Here is a 27,290-nt window from a genome sequence, read left to right on the forward strand (position 1 = left end):
CTCCAACTATGTACCTTCTCTGTGCCTACACACAAGGATCCAAACAGCATTGTATTTGTCTTGGTATTTGTTATATATTTGCCTTGGGTATTTTGTTATAGACACACACACACACAAACGCATGTACAAATAATATACTTGGCAATTACAAGCATGTCTTATTTGGCTGAAAATGTTAAAGAATGCTTAAAACTGCAGAATTTCACATAAAAATGTGCATTTTCAAGTTTTCTTGAAAAGTCATTAAGACCTAACAAGGGAGGACAGCTAGCCCCACCACGGGTAGCAACCACACGAGCTGAGTGACAGGCTCCCTGACAGTACCAGAAGCAACCAGAACTACGCAGATGAACTGTGGGCCACACACTGCCTCAAGAGCTGGATATCTGTGCACTGATTCGGCTCTCATGGCAACCTATCAGGCAGACGTCACCGTCCGCTCCTTCCCAGAGGAGGACACTGAGGCACTCAGAGGTTAAGCAGGCTGTCCACTTTCACATGGGCAGGCTGGCTCCAGAGTGCATGCTCTGAACTACTGCGGTCTGCTTCTGTCTGCAGCGTCATCAGGGTTCTTCACGTGTGGATACCATCTGCCTTAGCTGTCCCCCCAATCAGCACCACATCCCAACCCTCAATCTCCCTGTCTTGGCTAATGGCAACATCATCTACACAGCTGCTCAACTCAAAGCCTCAGGTGGCATCCTGGACTCCTTCCCTGGTTCCCCTTCCCTAACTAATCTGACCTTAGTCACGTCAATCCCAGCACTACACCCATCTGTTTCTCTCCTCCTGCACAGCCACCACTCTCGTGCAGCACCGCTTCTTTTCTTGCCTGGTTTACTCTGACAGCTTCCTATATGGTCTCCCAGTTGCCGTCCTGGTCTGTTCACTTCACAATAGCCAGAGAGATGTTTTTTAAAGCATGGAACAGAAAGCTTCCTCCCCCTGCTTAATACCTTTCAGTGACCTTCCACCATTTTTTGAATAAAATTCAACTCTCCAACACAGCCTACAGACCTTACCTGACTTGGCTGCTATCTCTCAAATCTATCCCCGTATTATAATTCCTTTGCTCACTTTTGTTTCAACAGGCTTCCTTTTTGTTCCTCAAAAATACCAAGCCTTGGGGCAGGTGTTGGTACAACAGGTTAAACCACTGCTTATCAAAGTGCCTGGAATCAAGTCCCATCTCCACTTCCGATCCAGTTTCTTGCTAATGTACACTCCAGGAGATGGCAGATGACGATGGTCCACGTACTTGGGGCCCTGCCACCCATGTGGGAAACTTGAATGGAGTTTCTGGCCCTGGCTTCAGTCCACCCCAGTCCCATTTGTCTGTCTGATGGCTGTCAACTTGTCTGCCATCAAATAAACTTAACAACAACACACCAAGCCCTCTGCCTGCAGTTCTTGCACTAGCTGGGTCTCTGCTCAGATTCTTTTCCCAATTCTTCAAACGGCTGACTCGTGTACTCCCTCCCTTTAGATCACAATTCAGAGATAACTGCCTCACAGGGCCTTCCCCTAACTGCCTCCTGGGAAGTGGCTCCCTCTCATTATTCTCTTTCTCACCCATTACGAATGCTCACTCTACAGCTTCTTTCTCTAGTCGTTTCCCCTACCTCCCCAGTGACTTGCCGTCTTGCTCATGGTATATGCTTGGCACTTACCAGTCTGTCAAGAAGTATTTGTTGAATTAGTTAACTAATTAATACCTACAGAATTGAAGTTCTCCCTGACCCTTGGTGTTAGTATTACGAATAGCATCTCTTCCCTTCTAAGTGAATGAGCGCTTGATTGGACTGTCAGCTCCACTCACACGCAATATTCTCTAGCTGACTTCATCCTTAATAGAGAGGTCCTAGAAATCAGCCCATCCTGCCCTCTCTTCCTGAACTAGGATTTCCTTAAAGGCAGTAACAAGCTCACACCACTATTCCATCCTAGGAGGTCCCGTGACTTCGTGCCCCAGGCGGCTCTGTGGGCTCAGCCTGAACTTCATTTGGCCAAAGCATCAACATCTGGGACCTCAAACTGCCAGATCTGCCATCTGCATCCCCACACCTCCCTGGTCAAGCCCCTGGCAGGCAAGTCTGTCCCACGCGCTCATCTCCCCCAGCAGCTCCTCTACAAGCCTCCTGACACTATACCTATGGAGAGAGAAATGGCATATGCTCTTTAGTTGAGTATTTATTTAAAAAAAAAAGAACTTCAAAACCACATGGACACGACCAAGTATTATTGCTGGTTGGTTTCCAACACAAAAAGAGAGATTTCTTGGATCACTGTGGTGCCCTCTTCCTCACGTACAGCAAAACACTAATGAAATGTTAAATCATTAGTCAAGGTATTCAAAACAATGAAAATGTGACTCTATTCCTATGGAAAAAATCCTTACTGTTTCCCAATAAAAGCTTTTTCTCTGGACAAGGAAAAGAAAAAGAGGTCACAATATAATTAAGTTTGAATGCAAAAATTAACAAATGCTTCTAATATCTGACACGCTTCCTTCTCTCCCACAGCATCAAAATGTCCTCTCTCATCAAGCATTTTACCTTAGCGCAGCCAGGCCCGAACCCCGAAAGCTCCTATCAGAGAGCAGATGGAGCCGTTCCCTGCCTAAGGAAACCTTATTTACAGTGTTGTGTATTTCACACGCTGACCTCATATCTGGAACCCATTCCTCTCCCCATCTGCAGAGAACAACTGTTCTCATTTGTGGGGGGGGGGGGGGGGGGGACCCTGGCTACAGAGCCTCATGATGTCACAGGCCAGGAGGAATCACTTACAAACGCATGGGAATAGGAGTTGTTACACTGATCAAATTTTTGTTTGGTTTTGTTTTAATGTCAACAAAGTCATTTCAAAAGCAAAAATTAAAAGGGAGCTCACAGTAGAATGACTATAGTTAATAATGTACTGTATATTTCAAAAATGCTAGAAGAAAGGATTTTGAATGCTTTTACCACAAAGAAATGACAAATGTCTGAAAAGATATATACTGACTTGAATATTACACAGTGTACATATATATTTTTACACTGTGTAATATATATGTATATATTCAAATCAGTATATATATGTGTGTATATATACATATATGTGTGTATGTGTGTGTGTGTGTGTGTGTGTGTATATATATAAACTTTAGGGAAAAAAGGCAGAGAGGCAGATGAAGAGAGATCGTCACATGCTGCTTCACTCCCCAGGCTAGCCCAGCCTGAAGCAAGGAACCCGGAACTCCCACTCCCTGGGAGACAGCAGATGATGGCTCAAATGGTGAGTCCCTGCCACTCACAGGGGAGACTTGTGTTGAGTTCCCTGGCCCATCCCCAGTCATCACAGGCATCTGAGGAGTTAAACCTCAAATAGGTGGGAGCTTTCTCTGTCTACCTCTCTCTCTCTCTCTCTTTTTTTTTCTCTCTCTCTCTACTTCTCAAATAAATAAAATAAATACATTTTTAAAAATTCAGTATTTTGATCTTTTATTCAGTGAGGAAGTATATGTTCGCTGCAAATCTATTAAGCGTCAATCAAATGCCAGGCTCTGGAATAGCCTGTGGAATAAGACACAACCCTGCCATCAAGGAAGTAATCTATTTAGGGAAACATAAAAGCCAAGAAATGGTAATTGGCTTCAGGTGTAAACAAGTAAGCTGGCTTTGGGAAAGCAATTTTTCCAACCAACTCTGCTGGGAGAATTAAAGTGAGGCCTCTCAAAAAGGGTAACATCTAGGCAAGGACTTAAAGGGCAGGCCCAGTTATATCAAGACAGTGGTAGAAAAGTACCAAGAAGAGCATGTGCAAAGTAACAGGGGAGTCAAAGAACACAGTTTTTAGAGAAGCGTGGCAGGAAATGAGAACAGGAGAGGCACCAAGGCAACAGGAAACAAGAGCAGAGCCAAGACATGTGTAGGCAGTAAGGGCCTGAATGATGAAGAGCAATGAATGGATTGATGATGGACAAACAGTCAAATGCAGTTTCAAATCTCCTGAGAGGCCTTGCCAAAGAAATCCAGAGGAATCTTTAAAAAATCCAACACTTCATAGTACTCCTAGAATCATAAAAATCAGCTCACTTATTAAAAGAATTTTCTAGAAATCAGCATTGTGGCACAGTGGGTTAAGCTACCGCTTACAACACTAGCATCCCATATCAGAGTGCCAGTTCAAGTCTTTTTCTTTTTCTTTTTTTTTTTTTTTTTTTTTGACAGGCAGAGTCAGACAGTGAGAGAGAGACAGAGAGAGAGACAGAGAGAAAGGTCTTCCTTACGTTGGTTCACCCCCAAAATGGCCGCCACGGCCAGTGCACTGCGCCAATCCGAAGCCAGGAGCCAAGTGCCTCCTCCTAGTCTCTCATGGGGTGCAGGGCCCAAGCACTTGGGCCATCCTCCACTGCACTCCTGGGCCACAGCAGAGAGCTGGACAGGAAGAGGAGCAACTGGGACAGAATCCAGCGCCCCAACTAGGACGAGAACCCGGGGTGCCGGCACCGCAGGATTAGCCAAGTGAGCCGCAGTGCCAGCCAGTTCAAGTCTTGACTACTTCGCTTCCAATCTAGTTACCTGCTAATTCCCCTGGAAAAGTAAAATATGGCCCAAGCTCTTGGGTCCCTGCCATCCATGAGGGAGACCTGGATGGAGGTTCCTGGCTCCTTGGTTTTGGCTTGGCCAAAACACAGCCCTGGCTGCTGTGGCCAACCGAGGAGTGAACCAGTGGATGGAAGACTTCTCTCTGTCTCTCCCTCTCTCTCTGTTGCTTTGCCTTTCAAATAAATAAAGAACCTTTTTTAAAAGTTTCTATTTTCTATTCGAGAGTCTGTATCAACTGCATGTGCACAGGTAAATATGGAAAAGCGATAAGGAAGAAGAGAAGCTACTTCTGTTAGCTGGCTGAGTGTGCCTAATGCAGAAGCTAGGCGCTCAGAATGAGGCAGCATAGGAAGCGATACCTCTATTCACTAACCTAAGAATGGTGCAATAGACCTAACCAGAGGATATCTGGCCCTCCCTCCTTCTCCAGCCTCATTCCCTACAACCTACCTTGTATTTCATGCTCACGAGAACCCAAGCTGACTTACTCTCCATGTTTTCCCAAGTGCATGATCTCTCCATACCTCATCCAACAGACCCAAACGTGCCACCCTTCAATACCTTCTCCGGAGCAGCAGGCAACACGGCTTCCAAGGTTCCTCCCAACACTCTCCCCACACACCTCTGGTCAGCCTTTCCTCTGAGCACTTGCCGTTCTAACCCAAATCATCTGTCCACATGACTGCCTCCCCACACTGGGCTGCAAGCTGCAAGCACAGACAGGCAGGCTCATTCACCCTCCTCTCCACGCCGCAAGCTCCCAACTACCACTGGGCCTGGCTCCCCACCAAGGTCCAACAGAAACCCACCCAACAAGCTACTGCACCTATTTTGTACACCAGCATCGTCTGTTGCTGTTTACTGTGTCCTTTCCAACTTGATCTGGTTATCTCCATCAGCTGGCATCCACAGGCCTGGGCAAACTGAACCACTCAGTGTTTCATAGATCAAAACCCTGGCTCCTCTCCTGCCTCAGAAGCTCACACTGGTCCCTCCATTTGTACACCTTTCTTTTTCACCTGCACCACTCCATGACCTGGTTCAAATCTACCCCTTCCAATAAAGCATGGCTAGGGCAACCCTAGCGAGAAATAACGGCCCTCCTCTCCAACGTCAGAGCACTGTGCCAGCCCCGGTGCCGTGGTGCTCATCCCTTCCGCATGCGCTGCAGGCTGAAGCAGCAGTAAGCCCTGCACGCGCTGTGTCATGGCTCCCTCAAAGCCTGCAGCACAGGAGAGGCTTCTCGGGGTACAGTCACCCCAGCAGGGTACAGCCCTCCAGATCTGCAGCACCTGGATCAGTGTTCCTCTCTTCAAGCCTTCTGAGACATCCTCCTTGGACAGGTAGGTTTCAAATACGCTCTTTTTCTTCCCGCGCGTGGACTTGTTCTTTGACTTTCTGTCACCTGGGGAAGCACCACCACCACGTGGGCTGACCACAGAGGACACACCTAGAGACAAGAGGCAGCAATCAACTCTTTATCCAGTCAAACATCTCTACAGTTCTAAAACTGGAGACAGTAAGAATTTATTATTATTATTACTTAGAATGATCAACAAGAAAATGAAATTTTCTGATGGTGATTTAGAAGTCACACAAAAGAGAGAAAATGGGTAAAGAAAATGCATAAAATGTATACAGATGAGACCTCAGTTTTAAATCAACATAACATGCATTGAACATAAGCTGAGTAATGGGCTCATTTGTTTTGCTATTTATAAGTATTTTAAAAACAGGAATTACTAAAAGACTATCATTTTTCTGGATGAAATTTAACAGGTGTATTCAATTTAACAATAAATTAAGATAACAAGAAACCACATCTAATTCTAGAATAAGTAACACAGGAGAATATTTAACAGTTCACCAAAATAATTACAGTCCCCTCGTCCTACAATCTGCCCCCTCCACGCCCACTCCACTTGGATTCCAGCTCCATGTGCAGGGTCACTCCAGGTCCCTTTGCTACCTCTGGGAGTGCCCAGGGGCCGCAGGTTCAGCCTGTAGTCAGGATGGCTCATTCCTGCTTCCCAGGTCGCCTCTTCTCTCCAGATCCAGGGGAGCTTCCACTGCTCAACTCAGCACGCGTCTGCCTTGGGCAGCTCAGGAGGCACTAGCTGAAACCAAAGAGAGACTGGTGACTGGAGAGCAGTTAACCTGTATCCTCTCGAAATGCAGTACTTTGCTGTACCCAGATGCACTTGGCGCGTGGAGGCACCATGGTACCCTCTGCATGCGGCTGTCACATGCTCCTGGGCAGTTAGCCAGGCATACCGTCCGTCCCAAGTTTCTCTGCAAGATCTTCATCCTCACAGGTACCACTGGGTGGCCCCTTTGGGCCACATCTACTAAAATCCTCTGCACATGGGGCAATGAGATAGAAAAATAATAAATTATACAGTTCTATCCAGCTTGTAAGATACACAAACATGGGAGAAAGTGTGACTTGAAAAATAATACAAAAATACGGAATCTAAAAGCTGTAATGCAATAGGCACTAAACTAGAGCTTGAGATGTGGCATTTACTAAGCTTAACCTTGGACAAATGATTGATATCCATGAAGCTCCAAGTAAGATAATCCCTTACAATCCATCAACAGAACGTAATTCATTGCCTCAGCATTGATGCCAAAGCGATACAGGGAATCCCAGGTGTTTCACAAGCATTCTACACACAGCAATACCACAGTTCAACATCTAGTCCCCTACTCTTACCTGCCATCACCTCAAACCAGCTGTCTGATCAGAAGCTCAGGCAGCTAATTCTAAGGAAGACAAGAGCAGCAGCCTGGCTCAGCAGACAGCAATGCGGGGCCCTCCTGCTGGACCCAGTCTTCCACCTGGATACTGATCACATCACTGTGACTTCTATTTTCTAGTCTCTGCTGGCCACCAGCCCAGGAGTCAAGCCTGTGCTTGCAAATTTCCAAAATCCTGGTAGGCAGCCTGCTCTTCTGTAAGATGGATCAAGATGTCATGCTGAACACTGGCTTCCATTTCCTGTTTCCCACAAATCTCCTTCGCCAAAATGATGTAATGTACCTTTAAACTGGAATGAATACTAACACAGGAGAGGAGAAGTGACACAGAGAAAGGGTAACAGGCCACTTAGTGACACAAAAGCAATTCAGAGATAAACGTTAACCCAGTTCTAAGAGGGAAGAGAAAGACGCCCTTCCATAAACAGCAAGGGGATGGGAAAGGCACACAGGCGACCAGACTGTCGGAGGGCTTAACCCAGAAACGCACTCACGCTCCTGACCTCAGCCCGTATCTCTGCATGGCACTAGCCCAGATGTAAGGGAGGAATGAATGTTGAAACAATGACCCAAGCTGGGAAGTAGTAAGCACCATGGCTAAGGAGGTGGAAGCGTACACATCATGGCAGGAAAACAGCACCTCCCAGTCAGGAGTCTGAGAGAACTTCAGGCAAGAGTGAGACAAGCACACTCAGGCAAAAGAAACACACACAGAGACACAAATAAAAACACAAGCAGAGTGTTGTGACATTAACTCCATTTGGCGAAAGTCCAGCCTATACAAAGGGAGACAGTGTGACAAGAAATTAAAACAAGTTGGAAAAAATAAATCTTTAAAAAAACGGGGGGGGAGGGTGTCCAGCACTGTGGTTAAAACCCCAGTCTGCAGCACCAGCATCCCATATGGACAACAGTTCTATTCCCAGCTGCTCCACTCCCTATCCAGCTCTCTGCTATGGCCTGGGAAAGCAGTAGAAGATGGCCCAAGTACTTGGGCCCCTGCACCCACATGGGAGAGCCAGAAGAAGCTCCTGGCTCCTGGCTTCGGATCGGCTTAGCTCCGGCCATTGTGGCCATTTGCGGAGTGAACCAGTGTCTTCCATCTGCTCTCTCGCTCTGTTTCTACCTCTCTTTGTAACTGTTTCTTTAAAAAAAAAAAAAAAAAAATTTATGTTATTCATTTAAAAGACAGAGTTACAGAGAGAGAGAGGTCTTCCATTCCGTTGGTGCACTCCCCAAATGACCGCAACGGCCAGAGCTGAGCTGATCCAAAGCCAGGAGCCAGGAGCTTCTTCTGGGTCTCCCACGTTGGTGCAGGGACCCAAGGACTTGGGCCATTTCTGCCTTCCAGGCCATAGCAGAGAGCTGGATCGGAAGAGAAGCAGCCAGGACACGAACCAGTGCCCATATGGGATACTGACGCTGCAGGCTGGGATATTAACCAGCAGCACCACAGAGCCGGCCCTTGTGACTCTTTCGAATAAATAAAAATCAAATCTTAAAAAAAAAAAAAAAAAGTTGGATGGTCTAGAAAAGCAGCCTGGCTTCTCAAAGGCACCAGGAGTTTCTGAAGTCTGAATGCACAGAGAGAAAGACAACGGCTGGATTTGTGTTTCAGGACAAACCAGCCTACCACAGGAGTTAGAGATGTCAGGAATGGGGAGACATTAGTGGCAGCTGCATCCTAACAGAACCAGAAGGGACAGGGGAAAGCAAAGGAGGGCCTGCACTGGAGTTGTACGAGCAGACACTGAAGAGAGGGCCTTAACACGGTCCTAGCCGAGACAAACTCACACTACCTGGCAAGCAGGCAGCTGTGGACGACAGCCAGGACATGGTTACACAGGCTTGTATGTGGTCTGCAGCTAGAGACAGGAACCTCCTACAACATCACCGCATCAGAGAAGATGATTCATATCTCCACATACCTCCACATGGAATGATCATCCAAACTTGAAAACAGGACCACAACTTAGGGAGGGAAATTAGCCAGCCATTTGCATAATGACGATAACCCAAAATGTTCAAGAAAAGATGTGATTGCCAAGAGAAGGTATAGGGACACAGAAGAGGACTGGGATGGGGAACAAGCAAGCCCCTCCCTGGGGAATAGCTGCAAAGGCCCACTAACCCTGGAGACTTCCTGGGACCCACGCCCACCCTGACAAAAGATGGAGAAGGGCAACTTAGGAATGCAAAGGAGAAGTAGAAATTATGAGGAAGCTAAGAAAGATAGCAACAGAACCACGAGTCAGAGGTTAAGAAAACAGGAGAAAAGAGGAGGACAGGTTCATGACCAGGCTTTCTCCCACTACAGTAGGAACAGGAATGCTGCCAGCCTTGGGTAGGACAAGGGGCTGGGGGCAAGCAGCCAACAATTCCAAACCGACAGCCAGACTGAAAGCAGAGCACCACATACCAACCCTCACCCAGGCAGGAACTCAAGACTAAGGGGAGTGACTGCCAGTTAATCGGGGTGCAAGGACCCCTGGGCCAGCAGCACCCACACCCTTCCTTCACAGAGAACATCCCAGTTTGTATAATTTATGCCTCACTTGTTCCTCTAGCTTAGGAAGCCAATCACTCCACACCAGTGGCTCCATAGTAGCTGGGATAAAACAGGTGTTCAACCGCCCCTCTCCAAATGAACAGACGAGCTTGTTTCCAGGAACAAGCAGTGAGAACACCCAGCAGAGCAGGAGCATTCAGGGAACCACAATAAAACAAATCAGTAGGGGCCACCGTGGCGCAGTAGGTTAATCCTCCGCCTGTGGCACCGGCATCCCATTATGGGCGCCGGTTCTAGTCCCCAGATGCTCCTCTTCCAGTCCAGCATTCTGCTGTGGCCAGGGAGGGCAGTGGAGGATGGCCCAAGTGCTTGGGCCTCTGTACCCACATAGGAGACTGGGAAGAAGCACCTGGCTCCTGGCTTCGGATTGACACAGCTGCAGCCGTTGCAGCCACTTGGGGAGTGACCCAACAGAAGGAAGACCTTTCTCTCTGTCTCTTCCCTCTCACTGTCTGTAACTCTACCTCTCAAATAAATAAATAAAATATTTTAAAAGAAAAAAGAAAAAAAATCAGTAAACAACAGAAGAACACAGACTCCAGGAAACAGAATTGGCAAGAAAAAGCAGACAACTAGCCAGGGAGACAAAGCTCACCTAGAAGAATCAAAGCCACTGTGGCGTAGTGAGTGGGTAAAGCCACTGCCTGCAGTGCCAGCATCCCACAGGGGCGCAGGTTCAGGTCCCGACTGCTCCACTTCCAATCCAGCTCTCTGCTATGGCTTGGGAAAGCAGCGGAAGATGGCTCAACTCCTTGGGCCCTTGTATCCACGTGGGAGACCTGGAAGAAGCTCCTGGCCCCTGGCTTCAGACAGGCTCAGCTCCAGCCACTGCAGCCATATGTGGAGTAAACCAGAGGACAGAAGACCTTTCTCTCTGTCTCTCTATCTGTAACTCTACCTCTCAAATAAATAAAATCCTTTTTAAAAGACAAAAGAAAGAAAACATTCACAATCCTTTTGGCTAGCTCTTTGGAAATTGAACACTATCATTATCAATAGTCACCCTACTGTCCAACAGAACACCAGAGCTTACTTCTCCCATCTAACTACAACTCAGCACCCACTGACCAAACTCTCTCCAACCCTCCCTTCCCCCTATACTCCTCAGCCTCTGGTAACCACTATTCTATACTCAACTACCATGCAATCAATTTTTTTAGATTCCCTCAAGGGGTTACTTCAAAAGATTTATGGAAGTAGAATTTAAAAATCTATTCTGGTGAGCAACATTTTTAAATCCATGCACAGTTTTTGGATAATACACATTGCCCATGAACTTCTTGAGGACCCTCATATAAATGAGATCAGGTGGTGTTTGTCTCTCTGTTGCTGGCTTATTTCCCTTCACATAATGACTTCCAGCTCCAGCCATGTTGTTGCAAACACCAGGATTTCATCCTTCTTTATGGCTGAATGCTGCTCCATTGTGCACAAACACCACACTGTCTTTACCAACCAGAAATTTAACATGGAGAACAAAGGAATGAGATGGTCAAAGGAGACAGAGCTAAGAGGTTGCTCTGACCTGCTGATCTGGAGGACTGCACATGCACAAGACTGCAAATACGGAGTAGACAGATGAGCGGTCCACAGCAAGCTACTCGTCCTGGAGGAACGTGCAGCCTTGCAAAGATAAAGTAAAACCCAAGGCACCCAGTAAACTTCCGGAACTTTGGATGCCCAAGCCTCACAAGAACCACTGACAAAGGGTGGGATTCTCACTGTTTAAAGGAACTTTATGCAACCTTTGATCAAGTATAGGCTGACCACCAAGAGATGCTGAATCAGGAGCACCTATCTGAAAGGCAGGCTAAAAAATAAAAAAGACAGGAAGAACTGAGCAGAGACAAGATCAGCCACACATTGTAAGAGAAACTGACTCCAGCCAAGTCACTAAATAAAAGCAGCAACCCCTTTAAACCTTGGGAGGGTTAGAAGGGGAATCAAAATATAAGAAATATTATCAAAAATGTCCAACCAAGAAAACTAAAAAAAAATTAAAATTAAAAAAACTAGAATATGCAAATAAATAGAAAAGTATAACCCATACAGAGAAAAAAAAAAAGCAGCTGCAATAAAAACTGTCTCTAAGGGCCAGCATTGTCACAGAGTGGGTAAAGCCACCACCTGTAACACCAGCATCCCACCCATATGGGCACTGGCTCATGTCCCAGCTGCTCTCTGCTAATGGCCTGGGAAAAGCTGCAGAAGATGGCCCAAGTGTTTGGGGCCCTGCCATTCATGTGGGAGACTGGATAAAGCTCTCAGTTCCCAGCTTCAGCCTGGCTCAGTCCAGGCTGTTGCAGCCATCTGAGGAGCGAACCAGCAGATGGAAGCTCTCTGTCTCTGTCTGTGTGTGTGTGTGTGTGTGTGTGTGTGTGTCTTCCTCTCTATATATAACTCTTTCAAATAAATCTTACCTGCACAATTTCTGTAATAACAATTTAAGGCCTGGAACGTTAATAACATCTCCCAACCAGGATTTTCATTCACTTCTACCAAATAACTAAGACAAAATGACAAATTACCTCAATCTCCTATCAGAGTCTGGAAGTATTCAAGGTGGAGCCATAAAGATCTATCAGCAACCAATTCACCCCTTCTTCCAGGCTGCAGCCCTTCAGAATCCAGTCTCAAATGGCAGTGATGCACCAGGACCACCCCACCCCCACCTCCCCACACACACACTAGCAGGGACTGAATTCCAATCCTTATCCCTGTAGCCTTAAGAAGCTACCAAATGCACTGTTGGGCTTTTCAGTTGATTCCTCCAAAACCCAGCAAACCTTCACTGGACAGAAAAGCCCCAAATACCAGCCTTATTCCCAAAGCTTTTACTCTCTCTTAGATATTCACTCTCTTATTACCTCTTAGCAGATTTGGGGGGATGAGTGATGAAAGGAGTCTGGCCGACTTCCTAGTTGCCTGAAGGAAGATTAGATTCCAGCTGTTTCCTATGCCACAACACAGGTGGAGGCATCAGTGCCACCTTTAACTCTCATTTCAGCCAATACTTCAGTGCCCGACTCCCTTTATTGGGACCCACTATTCTTCCTGACAAAACTGCTAACCTCCTCGATCTGTTTTCCATCTTGTTCCTATCTATCTGCTGCAGAACCCCTCACACCCATTATTCTCCTCATAGCTGCAATCCCAACAAGCTAAGGGCTGGCCCTACTCCCCTTCTGCCCACTTCAAGCTACCAGTGCCCAGTCCATTTTTCTCATCCCCGTCCTTGCCAAAGTTTAAAATGTTAGTCTGTCCTCATAACCTCTATTTCTTCCATGACATACGCTCTAGTCCACCTCGCAACATGACTTCTGCCCTCGTCTCTACAATGAAATAAAGCTTTCAGTATTCCTAGAGAGCAAGTCCCTCAATGCTTAAAGGCACACTCTGCTGTGCAGCATGTCACTGACCAGCCCTCTGGACTACAGACTCTGCACTCTTGGTTTCCAGCACAGCAAGATCTCCTGGCTCCTCTGTCTTTCTGCAGTCCTCAGGTTTCCTTGCTGACTTCTCTGCTGTCACTTAGCTCTTAAGTTTCTGTCATTCACAAAGGTCTCGTCTTAAGCCTTATCTCATGTCTCCGTTAAAGAGTTAAAGCACATCTCCACCGCTGCTTCCAAAGCTCTTCTTTATTTCCAACTTCCTGCTGAGTAATACTGGCAAGCACTTTGAATGCAACATGTTTCTAATTCTACTTATTATTCTCCTCAAGCTATATTTTCCACCTGCATATCACATCCAGATTAATGACATCATTATCATCCCTAAGGAGCAAACAGTAGTCATTTAATCTTTCTCTCCATTAATAGCCTACTACAAATTTTGTCTATACTACCTACAAAATGTGTCCTAAATAGATTCCTTCCTACCCACGTTGATTGCATTGTCTGAATTCTGGTTATTGCAGAATTCAGACATAAAGATGACAACAGTTTTAGATTTTTCAACCACTAATTTCTCTTCTTCAATCCATGTTTTACCTAAAAGACAAAAGATATCTTAAAAAGGACAAGATAGCAGCCGGTGCTGGGGTTCAATAGGCTAATCTTCTGCCTGCGGCGCCGGCACACCGGGTTCTAGTCCCGGTCGGGGCGCCGGATTCTGTCCCAATTGCCCCTCTTCCAGGCCAGCTCTCTGCTATGGCCCAGGAGTGCAGTGGAGGATGGCCCAAGTGCTTGGGCCCTGCACCTGCATGGGAGACCAGGAGAAGCACCTGGCTCCTGGCTTCGGATCAGTGTGATGCGCCGGCCTCGGCACACAGGCCGCGGTGGCCTGGCAAAAGGAAGACCTTTCTCTCTGTCTCTCTCTCTCACTGTCCACTCTGCCTGTCAAAAAATAATAGTACTTACTAGCCAAAACAATCTACAGACTCAACACAACCTCTACCAAAATTCCGATGACATTTTTCACCAAAAAAAAATCCTAAAATTCACACTGAACCATAAAAGACCCCAAGTAGCCAAAACAATGTTGAACAAAAAGAACAAAACGGGGAGCAGGCATTTAGCCTAGCAGTTAAGACACTTGCAACCCACGTCAGAGTGCCTGGGTGTGATTCCAGCTCTGGTTCCCAATTCCCACTTCCCGCTAATATGACAGTGGCAGGCAATGGTGATAACCAGCAGCTGAGTTGCTGTTATCCATGTGGGAGACCCAGATGGAGTTCCCAGCCCCCGGCTTCACTTCCAGTTCTAGTTTCCTGCCAAGCACATCCTGAGAGGCAGCAAGTGACGGTTCAAGTACTGGGGTTCCTGCCACCTACACTGGGGACCTAGATTGAGTGCTGAGCTCCTGGCTTCAGCCTAGCTCAGGCCCAGCCCTTGTAGACACTTGAGGAGCAAACCAGGAGTTAAAAGATTCTCTCTCTCTCTCTCCCCCTAATTTTGTAATAAAACAAAAAATAAATAAAATTTAAATTAATTACACCACTTAAAAAGAAAAAAGATTACCATACTCTATACCATTTAAAAAAAAACAGAATTACCATATCATCCAGCAATTCTACTTCTGGCTATACATTCAAAGGAAATTAAATCAGTTTGTCGAACAGGTATTTGCACTCTCAAATTCACTGCAGCATTATTCACAGCATCCGAGACATAAAACCAACCTAAATATCCATCAATGGACAGATGCATAAAGAAAATATAGATACACAACAGAATACCATTCAATCTTTAAAAAGAAGGAAATCCTCTTACTTACAACACCATAGATGAACCTGGAGGACATTACGTTAAGTACAGGCCATGCACAGAAAAACAAATACCACATGATCTCACTTAAAGGTGGAATCTAAAAAAGTTGAACTCCTGTGGTGGTTAACCAGGGGCTGAGGGAGAGGAGGAGGAAACACTGGTGAAAGCAGACGAAGTTTCAGTGAGACAGAAGGAATACACTCAAGGGATGCACTGAACACCATCTGCACAGTTGATAATACATACACCACATGCCTGAAAATTGCTAAAGGAGCAGATCTGCAGTGTTCACACCACCAAGGAAAAATCACATGTATTTAACAAAGATGCTAATTAGGTTGACTTAGTCATTTTACAACATACACCTATATCAAACATCACATTGTCACCATAAATATGTATTACTTTTACTTGTCAACTAAAAATAAATAAATAAATAACAAGATTCCGAGGACAGGAGGGGAAAGGATGGACAAGGATTACACACTAACCCAAGTAGCTTTCAAGTACCATATTTAAATCAATCCTAAAGCTAACGACAAAAAAGAAGTGCAAATAAAATTAAACTCCAGTTACCGCATTTGTTTTACACACAGGTATGGGTTAGCAATTCTAGAACTACTCTCTTCTTCTTCTTCTTCTTTTTTTTTAAGAACTACTCTCTACATATAAGAATACTTCAAAAAGTTCATGCAAAATGGAATTAAAAGATAAGCATCCCTTGGCAGAAACAAACTTTGGAATCCATGCAGTTTTTCATAATATGCATATCCCATGACTTTCTAAAGATTCCTCATATTCTAGGATTGAACAAATAAGTAAATAACATTCAGATGCCAGCCAGGTTTTTCAATGTTGGAGGAAAAAAATATACAAATACAAAAAGTAGAGGGTAGGAGAGTAGGATGGATCATCTTCAATCTATTATATGAAATACATGAAATCTGTTCCCTTTATATAAATTTAAAAATAGGAAAAAAAAAAAAAAAGAAAGTTGAGGGTAACTGGAAACAGGACTCACATAAGTCAATGGTTTATAATATATGCATTTTTTTTCTTAGATTCCATAGCTTTTTCTGCTCAGAAGGCCCAGAATCAATGACATTCCTGTAGCAAGGAGTAAATCTAGTACCCAGATCTCAGTTTCTAAATACCACTCACCAAGAAAATGAAGCAAAGCTCCTTAGAAAACCTGCCAATTCTGAGACTGGGTAGAAAGTACAAATATGAACTTTAAAGAGGAGCTGGCAAATTGAAGCCCACAGGCCAAATCTCGTCAGCCACCTGTTTTTCTAAACAAACTTTCACTGGAGCATGGTCACATTCATCCCTTTACAAATTGTCTATATCTGCTTCTTGCTGCAAAGGCAGAGGTAAGAGGTTGTATCGAAGAACGTACAGCACACAAAACTGAAAATATTTACAATCTGGCCACTTACAGAACGAGCTTGCCAAGCCCTGGCCTAGAGTATCTTGTTCCAGAAAATAAGGAAATACTCAAAAAATGATGGGGACATGTCAAAATTTCACAGGAGCAAGTTAAAAAAGCTCCTACTGGCCAAACATATGACCATTTTTAAATAACCAATTACAACCCATTAAATAAAATAAGAACCTATGAGCTCATACTGATGAAAGGCCAAAAATAAATAAATAAATAGATACATAAATAAATAAAGGAAGCTCTTTTTTTTGTTTGTTTGTTTTTTGACAGATAGAGTTAGACAGTGAGAGAGAGCGACAGAGAGAAAGGTCTTCCTTCCGTTGGTTCACCCCCAAAATGGCCGCTATGTCACTCCAAAGCCAGGAGCCAGGTGCTTCCTCCTGGTCTCCAGTGTGGGTGCAGGGCCCAAGCACTTGGGCCATCCTCCACTGCCTTCCCGGGGCCATAGCAGAGAGCTGGACTGGAAGAGGAGCAACCGGGACTAGAACCCAGCGCCCATATGGGATGCCGGCGCCACAGGCGGAGGATTAACCAAGTGGGCCACAGTGCCGGCCCCGGAAGCTCTTCTTTACTAGCAGAATGCTCACTAGTGAATGTTGGAAAAAATGATGGAATTAGAAATACTGTTAACAGACAATCAAGCATCACCACAAGAATTAATATTCATCAATGGGTTCTGAAACTAACGGGCGACAGCTGGAGGAGTAACAGAGTATTAAATAGTCCCGTATTATCCTCACAGACATTTAGTAAATACAAAGAGAGAAATCCTGTCCTGCCAGTGGAGAAATCCAGCAGACCCACTTCGCCCACACGATGACAGTGACCACTTATGATGGAGCAATTCAACATCACAGCCTCCTGACAGCACGCAGAGAAACCAACTGTCCCTTTGGAAACGTTAGTTTCAAAAACTCAAACTGAGAAACTTGCTACAAAATAAATGGCCTGTAATCAAAAAAACTTCAAATTCATGAAAGGCAAAACTGTTCCAGATTAAAGGACACTGATATACACAACAGCTCTTCTCACGTGAACAACACAACTGGGAAATCTGAATAGCATCTGTAGGTTAGTTAAGGGGCTACATACCATCAGTGCTGCTTTCCTGATTTCAATCACTGTACAATAATGACAAAAAAGATGGCTCTGTTTTAAATGTTTGCAGTTTACTCCCAAACAACTCCAAAAAAGAAGGCAAGCAGAGAGAGTGATGACACAGTGTCGACAGTGGGGATCTGGAGAGAAGTAGGGTAATTCTTTGCTCCATTCTTGCAACTTTCCTGTAAATCTGAAATTATATGGTTTTTAAAAGAATTCAAGTCTTTTAATTATAGAATCATTCCTGTTTTGTTCAATTATATTTTTACTCATGCTAAAGAACATTCCCAACAACTGACAATATAACAATTTAAAAACACTCCTTACATGAACTACAAATGATGCATTATATAAAAGTTCAAATAATCAATTGAAGGAGATGTGAGCTACACGACTATTCCGTCCTGTCTCAAATGTGCCAAACAGATTTATTAGCTGCAAGCTCAAATAAAGTGATCTCAAATGAGAGTTATGTCAGTAAAAACACCGCCTCCTAACAGGTCAGAAGTGACTTTACTCACTTATATTTTACCAAATATTTTGAGGATTTAAAAGATTAAATGTCCTGAAAAGGACAACAGCCCAGCACTTTTGACAAACACAGCTGTTGGCTAAAGCTCTTGAGAAAAGAAAAGCTCTGGAACAGAAACCAGTTGTAGCAAACAGATAATGGGTATAAAATATGAAGCAAATTTGGAATCCTTTACTTTTATCTCGCTAATAGCTCACTTGTTTCTAAGTATGTGCTTCAGTTCTACATGCAGGACCTCCTCAGGGCTTGGGCACGGGGGAATAAACACGACTGAAGCGGTCCCTATTTTCACAGCACTTACAATCTAGGGAAAGCAGACATGAAAACCAAGCACACAGCTAGCAAGGCCGTGAGGCAGAGCCGTGAGACGGTGACCACAGGATGGGAAGAGGGCCTTACTTTCCCTTGGGGGTTAGGAAAAGCCTCTAGAAGAAAGACAACACCTGAAGCTGTTGGCCATGGGTAGGGAGGAGTCCAGCCTTCCAGGCAGAAGGCCGAACAGTGCAAGCACAACACAGGAAGAGCAATGAGCACATTCTGAGAACTTTTTTTAAGAAGTTTAATATCTAGTAGATGATAGCAAAGAATAACCCATGCTGCTTTAGGGGTAGTAACAGCACTGTATGTATGAAAATGCTCATCCTGCATAGTGAGATACGTATCTGTGCATAAATGACATCAAGGATTTCTTTAAAATAGTTCAGCAAAAGAAATAGAAAGAGATGGGGCAGATGTTACCCCTAGCAATTGGGCTGCCTGAGTTCAGCTTCCTGCTAATGCACGCCAGGGGAGGCAAAGGTGATGACTAAAGCAGTTGGGCTCCTGCCACCCATGTGAGAGAGCTGGATTGAGCTCCTGGCTCCCAGCTTCAACCCTCGCTCTCCCAGATGTTGGGGCATGGGGGGGGGGGTGAACTGGTAGATGAGAACACTTGCACATTCTCTCTCTCCCTCTCAAATAAAATAAGAAAAGAACATTTTTGTGGGGGTGGGCATTGGTGTAGCAAACGCCACTTGGGATACCCACATCCCATATCAGAGTGCTTGGATCCAAGTCCTGGCTCCATGGTCCAGAGTTCCCTGTTAACGCACACCCTGGGAGACAGCAGGTGATAGTTCAAGTAGCTGGGTGCCTGCCACCCACAGGAGAGACCTGGATTGAATTCCTGGTTCCTGGCTTCAGCCTTGCCCTGCCCCCAGCTGTTGTAGGCACTGGGGGAGTGAATCAGTAGCTGGAATATCCTTGTCCGTCTCTTTGCCATTCAAATAAATAAAATTTTAATTGTTTTAAAGTTCATGGACACTTGAAGTAAAAGGTGTTTATTTCTAAAAAGTAATGAATAAGGCAAAAGTTCTTCAATTGAGGTGAAGAATAAATAGGGTTGGATGCACTATTCTATTTTGTATGTTTTAAATGTTTTGTAATTATTTTTAGAAATTCTGCATAATAAAGCTTCATGGTAAAACTGGTAACACTTGGGCTGGCGCTGCGGCGTAACAGGTAAAGCCACCACCTGCAGTGCTGGCATCCCATATGGGCACCAGTTCGAGTCTCGGCTGTTCCACTTACAATCCAGCTCTCTGCTATGGCCTGGGAAAGCAATGGAAGACGGCCCAAGTTCTTGGGTCCCTGCCCCCACGTGGGAGACCTGGAAAAAGCTCCTGGCTCCTGGCTTTGGATCGGCACACCTCCAGCCATGGCAGCCATCCAGGAAGTGAACCAGAGGATGAAAGATCTCTCTCTCTCTCTCTGCCTCTCCTTCTCTGTGTAACTCTTTCAAATAAATAAATCTTAAAAAAAAAAAAAAAAAAAAAGGTAACACTTTATATCTTCTTTCTTTAATACCTCAGCTCAACTTTTACAGTTCTATCTTCCAATATCTCACTTGAGGAGACATAGGTCTACACTGGACAGGTCCTATACTCTATTTCTCTGACAGATAAAGCTAATCTATCTAAGGCAAGATCAGAACCCAGAGAGTATTGAAATAAGAGAACATAAACAACCACACATTGATAAACAACAAGGTCTTCTTCCTGAGACACACGGGAACTGCCAGGACCTGCCGGGACCAAGGATCATCCTCTCAGACATGAGGAAACACAGTGGGCTTCTCCTCCCTCCCCTCCATTCCACGGAGGCTGCTCTGGCACAGATCTCCTGGTTGTGAAATCCCTCTGGCAGTTTTCTTGATCTTCTGGACCTTGCTGTAGCATTTGACACAGCTGAACAGTCCCTCCCTTCTTGAACCTCTTCTGCCTTGGCAAATGTGACACCAGTACTAAAATGCACACGTCCCTTCATTCTAAGGACAAGTGGCACATCCACAGTCCTTCCTGAAAGATAAGAGCAACTTTTGTCCCAAGAGACCTGAAGAAACCAGGAATGAATCCCTCCTGAAACCTGATAATCTCTAATTTACAGAACGCTTTCGACATAAACATCATTTTCTGGTAACATAGTGGAGGCAAAATTCTAAAAAGCCTTCTGATGGCAAATCACTACAACTGATGAGCAAAATATTGCCAACTTCTTTCACAATGCACAGTTGAACTCTCGAGCAAGGAAAGGAAATCCCCAGGAGCTAAAAATCAAGTGGGAGCCAGAAACCAGAAAAAGCAGATGCAGAGGCTGCAGAGTGCATGCAAAGAAGTAAAAGGAAACAAACACAAGGGAAAAGACAAATCTTCAAAGAAGTCAAACTCTTAAAGGTACAAAGTAACGAATATGGGTGGGTAACATTAGTTAATGTACCACAGTATTTCCTCTCAATTTTTAGAATTACATTGGATGGTAAAAGCAAAGTATGATTGTATCTGATGTGCTTCTCAATGTATATACAAGAGATACTTAAGACAACGAATTATGCAGCAGGAGGGAAAAGAGACATAAATGGAGGTCAGGTTCCTATATTTCACTTCAAGTAGTATATGTTGCTGTTAGCAGACTATGATACAGTAAAGATGTCAAATCTCCCTAACAGTGACTAATTCAACACAATTCGTAACAAAATCCCAACATCTTTTGTAGAGATAAGTTAGCTTACCTTAAAACTTACATGAAAATGCAAAGGAACTAGATTTAAAAAATGTACAAAAAAAAAAAGAGAATAAACTTGGAAGAATCACTGTACCCAATTTGAAGCAATATAGTTATACTTCTCAAGATGAAGTGGTATCAGAGGGAACAACAGAGAGAGCCCAGAAAGAGCCTTATACAAATGTCGACCTGGCTTCTCACACAGGAGCAAAAATAATTCAAAGAGGAAAAGCCTTTTTAACAAACAGTGCTGGTACAACTGGACATCAATAAACAAAAACAAAAAACAAACAAACAAAAACCATTGGCCTAAACCTCACATATCATACAAAAATTAATTCAAAATGGATCCCAAATCCAACATGATATAACCAAACTTATAGAAGAGAATATAAGACAAAAGTTTCATAAGCTGGGATTAGGTGAAGAATTATTAGCACATGACACAAAAAAGCATGATCCATAAAGAAGAAAAGTGGATAAACTTTTATTTTTTCATTTCTAGAACATCATTGAATGACAATTTAAGATATTCTTACTCAAAATGTTGACCATTATGTGGCTAGCACTGTGGTGCAGCGGGTTAAGCTGCTACCTGCAAAACCAGCATCCCATTTGAATTCCTTGTTCGAGTCCTGGCTTGTTCCACTTCTGATCCAGGTTCCTGCCAATGTGCCTGAGAAAGCAGCAGAGGATGGCCCAAGTACTTCAGTCCCTGCACCTATGTGGAAGACCAGGATGAAGCTCCTGGCTCCTGGCTTCAGCCTGGCTCAGCCCTGGTTGTTACGGCCATTCAGGAAGTGAACCAGCAGATAGAAGATAATCTTTCTCTCTCTTTCTCTTTCTCTTTCTCTTTCTCTTTCTCTCTCTCTCTCTCTCTCTCTCTTTCTCTCTTTCTCCCTCTATCTTTCTCTCTCTCTCCCTCTCTCCCTTCATAACTCTGCCTTTCAAGTAAATAAAATAAATCTTTTTTTAAAAAAATGTTGAACATTAGAGCTCTTCCAAGAAAACCAAAGAACAGTTAGAATCTGAGTTCTCTGTTTTAGCCTTAAGTAGTAAAATGGAGGCCAGCATTCTGGTGTGACAGGTAAGCGGCTGCCTGTGTCACTGACATCCTGTATGGGCACCGATTCAAGTCCTGGCTGCTCCATTTCCAATCCAGCTCCCTGCAAATGGAACTGGAAAATCAGTGGAAGATGATCCAAGTCCTTGGGCCCTTGGATCCACGTGGCAGAACCAGATGAAGCTCCCGGCTCCTGGCTCTGGACCAGCCGAGCTCAGACCATTGTGGCCACTTGGGAGTGAACCAGTGGATGGAAGATTTCTCTGCCTCTGTCTCTGTCTCTCCTTTCTCTGTAAACTATGCCTTTCAAATAAATAAATAATTTTTTTTAAAAAGGTACTAAAATGGATGGGGGGTGCTTATATATAATGTCACCTTAATGAAAGGCACTGGATGACCACCATATACCTAACATTCTAGGATCTGTGTGAAAATATCTAGGGAACTCACTGTTGCAGACCCTTAGGGCTAACTGTTGGGCTCCTGGGCTTGATCAAGGGTTACTGATAAAGAAAAATGATCAGAAGGATCATGTTGTATCATCTTAAAATCTAACCTCCAACAGCTTCTCTAACTTACAAAGGATTATAATTCTTGGTGGAATCTGGGTTTACATAGCTTTAAGTTTTAAAAGCATTATATTAAAAAAAGTAATGAACAGATTTAGACTGTGATTTTATTCATTTGTACAATCCAATCTTCTACTGCTTTCCCAGGCCATAGCAGAGAGCTGGATCCAAAGAGGAGCAGCCGGGACTTGAACCAGCGTCCATATGGGATGCCGGCACTGCATCCAGTACAGCCAGTAAGTGAGTGATATTCACTAGGGTTGGCTTATAGTATCACTACCTGCCCAGTAAAAACCGAATCATCTTGATGCCCTTGTAGTACCAGAGTTGTGATCATAAATCATACAGTAACAAATGTGAACTCTGCAATGAGGCAGCACACAAAAGCAAAACTGAAAGACATTACCTAGGGTCTTCTCAAAGATGAGCTATGCTACCAAGTAAGTCCCCAAAACGTTATGAGGCAGAAACTGCTTCATTTTTCAACAAGTAGCTTCATTTCTCATGTGCATTTTGTACAAGATTATATTATGAATTAAATCTCATGTTTCTCCCTCACATTTCTATTACCATGATTAAAGTCATCCACAGGATGATCAAGTTGGAACAAATAAGATTACTTTTTATGCTTTAGAGACTTACATACCAACTGGCATTTTCATTCTCTTGAAATTTATTGTAACCTCTCTTTTTTGGGAAAAACATGCAAACATTTTGGGGACAAATAGTAAAGAGGCAAAAAGCTCAAGTCAAAGTTAAGCAAAACAAGCACCTTCAGAAACAAGAAGAAATCACACAAGAAACCCAGCCAGAGAAGGAAGGAACCAAGAGAGAAACTAGTGAAAAAGAGCAGTTACTAAACAAAACTCTCACCTTTTTCTAGAAAACCGGAATCTAAAGCAGTACAACAAGATCCCCACTGATGTCAGCTCCAAACAAAAGCAAATGTCTTGTTAAGGGGGGAGGGGCAGTTAGCTTACAACATCTTAGACAATGGGCTCCGCTGTTTACCTCCACAGCAGTGAGTGGCCGCACTGGACTCTGCTCTGAGTAAACCAAGGCAACAGGGTGAACTCAGATTCTCTCCTCTGCAGCAGTTCGAGGACAGCACTTCAGCACCACTGGAAAAGCCCCCACCCCCCACCCCGAAGGCTGGGGGAAGCATGACATCTATTTCACATTCCTACTATCAAATAGTAGGTGGGGGGGCCTCTCTTTCTATTTTGGAAATGGGACATAGCATAGTGGGGTAAGCCGCCACTCGGGATGCCCACATCCCCGTCAGAGTGCCTGGTTCAAGTCCCAGCTGCTCTGCTTCTAATCAGCTTCCTGCTAACATACTTAGAAAGGCAGCAGACACAACCCAAGTATCTGGGTGTCTGCCACCAAGGTGTGGTTCCAGGCTCCTGTCTTTTGCCTGACCCAATCCTCACTGCTACAGCCATTCAGGGATGATCAATCTCTCTCTCTCTTACTTACTCACTCACTCCCTATCTCTCCCTCTGTCATTCTGCCTTTCACACAAGCAAATAAATAATTATTTAACATATACACATGTGTATGTGTGCACAAAATACAAAGAAAGTTGTAATGAACTCCCATATGCACACCCAATTCAACAACAGTTAATCACCACTGCTATTCCATTACCCCTCCCATGCACACACACATACTACTTATACTGAAGCAGCTGGGAAGCACAGAAGCACTTTTTAATGTCCTTTAAAAGTTCTTAATTCAGGTCATAATAGCAAAACACTGTATGAGGGGACTTCAGAAAGTTCATGAAAATGGAATTAAAAGCTAAGTTGCAGGGGTGAGGAGTGGCACACATTGTGTATAGCACAGGTTCAGCTTGGGATCCCCACAGCCACAGCTCCCCTGCTAATGCACAGAACAGCAGACGGAGTCCCGGTACTCAGGACCAGGCCACCCACGAGGCAGACCCGGACTGAGATCCAGATCCCTGGTTTCAGTCTGGCCTGTCCTCAGCTATCACAGGCATTTGAGAAGTTAACCAGCGGATGGAGGATGTGTCACTCTCTCTGCTTTTCAAATAAATACATGAATAAATACATGTGCTATAAATTATTTTTTAGTGAGGGCAAGTGTTTAGCCTGGCAGCTGAAACACAGGTTGGGACACCCACATGCTACACTGGAGCACCCGGGTCTGATTTCCGATTCCAGTTCCTGACTTCAGTTTCTTGCAAGAGCAAACCTTAGGAGGCACCATGTAACGGATCAAGTAGTTGAGTTCCTGCCAATCACACAGAAGACCCGGATTTGAGTTTCTGTCTCCTGGCTTCAACCCTGGCCTGGCTGGGGCCCTTATAGGCATTTGGGGAGTGGTAAATAGGATACACTGTGTGTGTGTGTGTGTGTGTATGCCTCTCAATTAAAAAAAAATTATGAAGCAAAACTAAACTAAATACCATGTAATCCCATTATCTCAACACAACCAGTTAATATTTAAAAGAAGGAAAAAAAAAGTCTGGGTTGGTATTTACAATACCTATGCACCATACTGGAGTGCCTGGGTTTGATTCCTGGCTCCAGCTTCTGAGTCCAGCTTCCTACTATTGCAGATTCTGGGTGGCAGTAGTGTTTGCTCAAGAAAGCGGGTTCCTGCAATCCACATGGGAGATCTGAATTGAGGTCCCAGTTCCTGGCTTCAGCTAACCCAGTCTCAGCCACCGTGGACATTTGGGGAGTGAACCACCAGATCAGAACATTCTCTCACTCTCTCTCCATCTCACTGCCTCTCAAATATATATATCCATATATATGTATATAAATATACACACATATATACACACATATGTATATATTTTTTTTAATGTCAGCTATGTTATTACTTTATTTCTGGAAAAGTGTTGCTATGTATACTACCCTCAAGGCTGAAGCCCACAAACATCTGGAATTTACTACCCACTAACTCAGCCCCAGGCAAGGAAAGGCCTTGCTAAGAACCATATTCCTGCCTGTACCAGCAGGTCCATGTCATATCTTGCAGAACACCCCCAAATGAAGACCTGAAAACCACAGGTAGTTTCCCCGTTCCCTCAAAGTCACAGAGAATCTTGTGTTCCTCAAGGAACTTGGAGGAAGAGGGGACATAAAATTCTAAATGGCAAAATGGCTAAGACAGTAACTCTAGAGCCCAGGCGAGAAGGGGAGAGCTGGGCGACTGCTGAGCCAACCTGCTGATGTTGCGTCTGGGCTGTCAGCGAGGCACACCGTATTGAGGGACCCCAGAGGGGCCCCATCGGACAACATGACAGGAGGTTCCTTTCTGCGGAGAAGTTATGTTCCACATTCACATGGCTCGGTGTGAGTAAGCTTGACAGCTGGCAACTCTAGGGTGTTTAGGGTATTTTTTTTTTAAGATTTATTTATTTATTTATTTGAAAGTCAGAGTTACACACAGAGAGAGAGGAGAGGCAGAGAGAGAGAGAGAGAGAGAGAGAGAGAGAGAAAGTGTGCGACAAAGAGAGGTCTTCCATCCACTGGTTCATTCTCCAATTGGCTGCAACAACTGGAGCTGCGCTGATCTGAAGCCAGGAACTTCTTCCAGGTCTCCCACACAGGTGCAGGGGCCTATGCACTTGGGCCACCTTCTACTGCTTTCCCAGACCATAGCAGAGAGCTGGATCAGAAGTGGGAAGTGGAGCAGCCAGGACTCAAACTAGTGCCCATATAGGACGCCGGCACTGCAGGCAGCAGCTTTACCTGCTATGCCACAGCCTGGGCCCCTTAGCTTTCCAAAATTACATTTCCAAGACGAAAAAATAACAAACTAGCACTCACAAAGGGCATCACCACATATTAACAGTTAACACCTTCAGGTTGACACCAAAGAAATAGGACAATCCATGGGGGAAGAAAAAAACCAACTCCTAAAACACAACCATGACAGACTTGTGGCAATTCTCCCAACTGCTTCAAAACAGAAGTCAAAACAGCAGAGCTTCTCGGGAAACAAAACACACGGAGGGCAGCATGGCAGGAAATCAGCTGGGCCTCAGCAGCCACCAGGGAGCTCCAGTTTCCCAGGGTTCCCTCTGCCTCCTGAGCAGAGGTCAGAAGGCACCACCTCAGCACCGCAGCCAGGTTCAGAACTTCGGGATTATGTCTGTCAAGTTGCAAATGTTCAACTTGTCATTTCTGGAAGCGCTCCACCACTAAGATCATGCTGCCTCTAGAGGCACACTACATATAAAACATGTATTCATGCAGGCCCTTGAAGATTCCCACAGCAACTGTGACCTCAGCAAACCCATTCGCTATTAGTATTCTCTATTAGTGCACATGGTAGTGACCTCAACAGAAACTTAGAAGAAGACACACTGTAATACCACATCTAATTACAAACAAAAACCAAACCTCCCAGACAGATGATTAGAAAACTGCTT

General features: G+C 44.6%; 1 protein-coding gene across 13 annotated transcripts in view; it reads right to left on the reverse strand.

Moving 5' to 3' along the window:
• The window catches only part of DIS3L2 (DIS3 like 3'-5' exoribonuclease 2), a 385,610-nt gene that overhangs the window by 332,347 nt on the left and 25,973 nt on the right, over positions 1–27,290 (reverse strand). For all 13 annotated transcript variants that reach the window (XM_070070055.2, XM_089329724.1, XM_089329727.1 and 10 more), the window contains 2 exons: positions 6,562–6,709; positions 5,885–6,042 (listed from right to left, as the gene is read on the reverse strand). In XM_070070055.2, the coding sequence (XP_069926156.1) occupies positions 5,885–6,042; positions 6,562–6,613 (210 nt within the window). In that variant the 5' untranslated portion in view covers positions 6,614–6,709. The remainder of the gene's footprint in view (positions 1–5,884; positions 6,043–6,561; positions 6,710–27,290) is intronic.

Source organism: Oryctolagus cuniculus, chromosome 3 (assembly GCF_051225735.1).
Source record: "Oryctolagus cuniculus isolate XC-2025 breed Fujian yellow rabbit chromosome 3, ASM5122573v1, whole genome shotgun sequence".
Lineage (NCBI taxonomy): Eukaryota > Metazoa > Chordata > Mammalia > Lagomorpha > Leporidae > Oryctolagus > Oryctolagus cuniculus.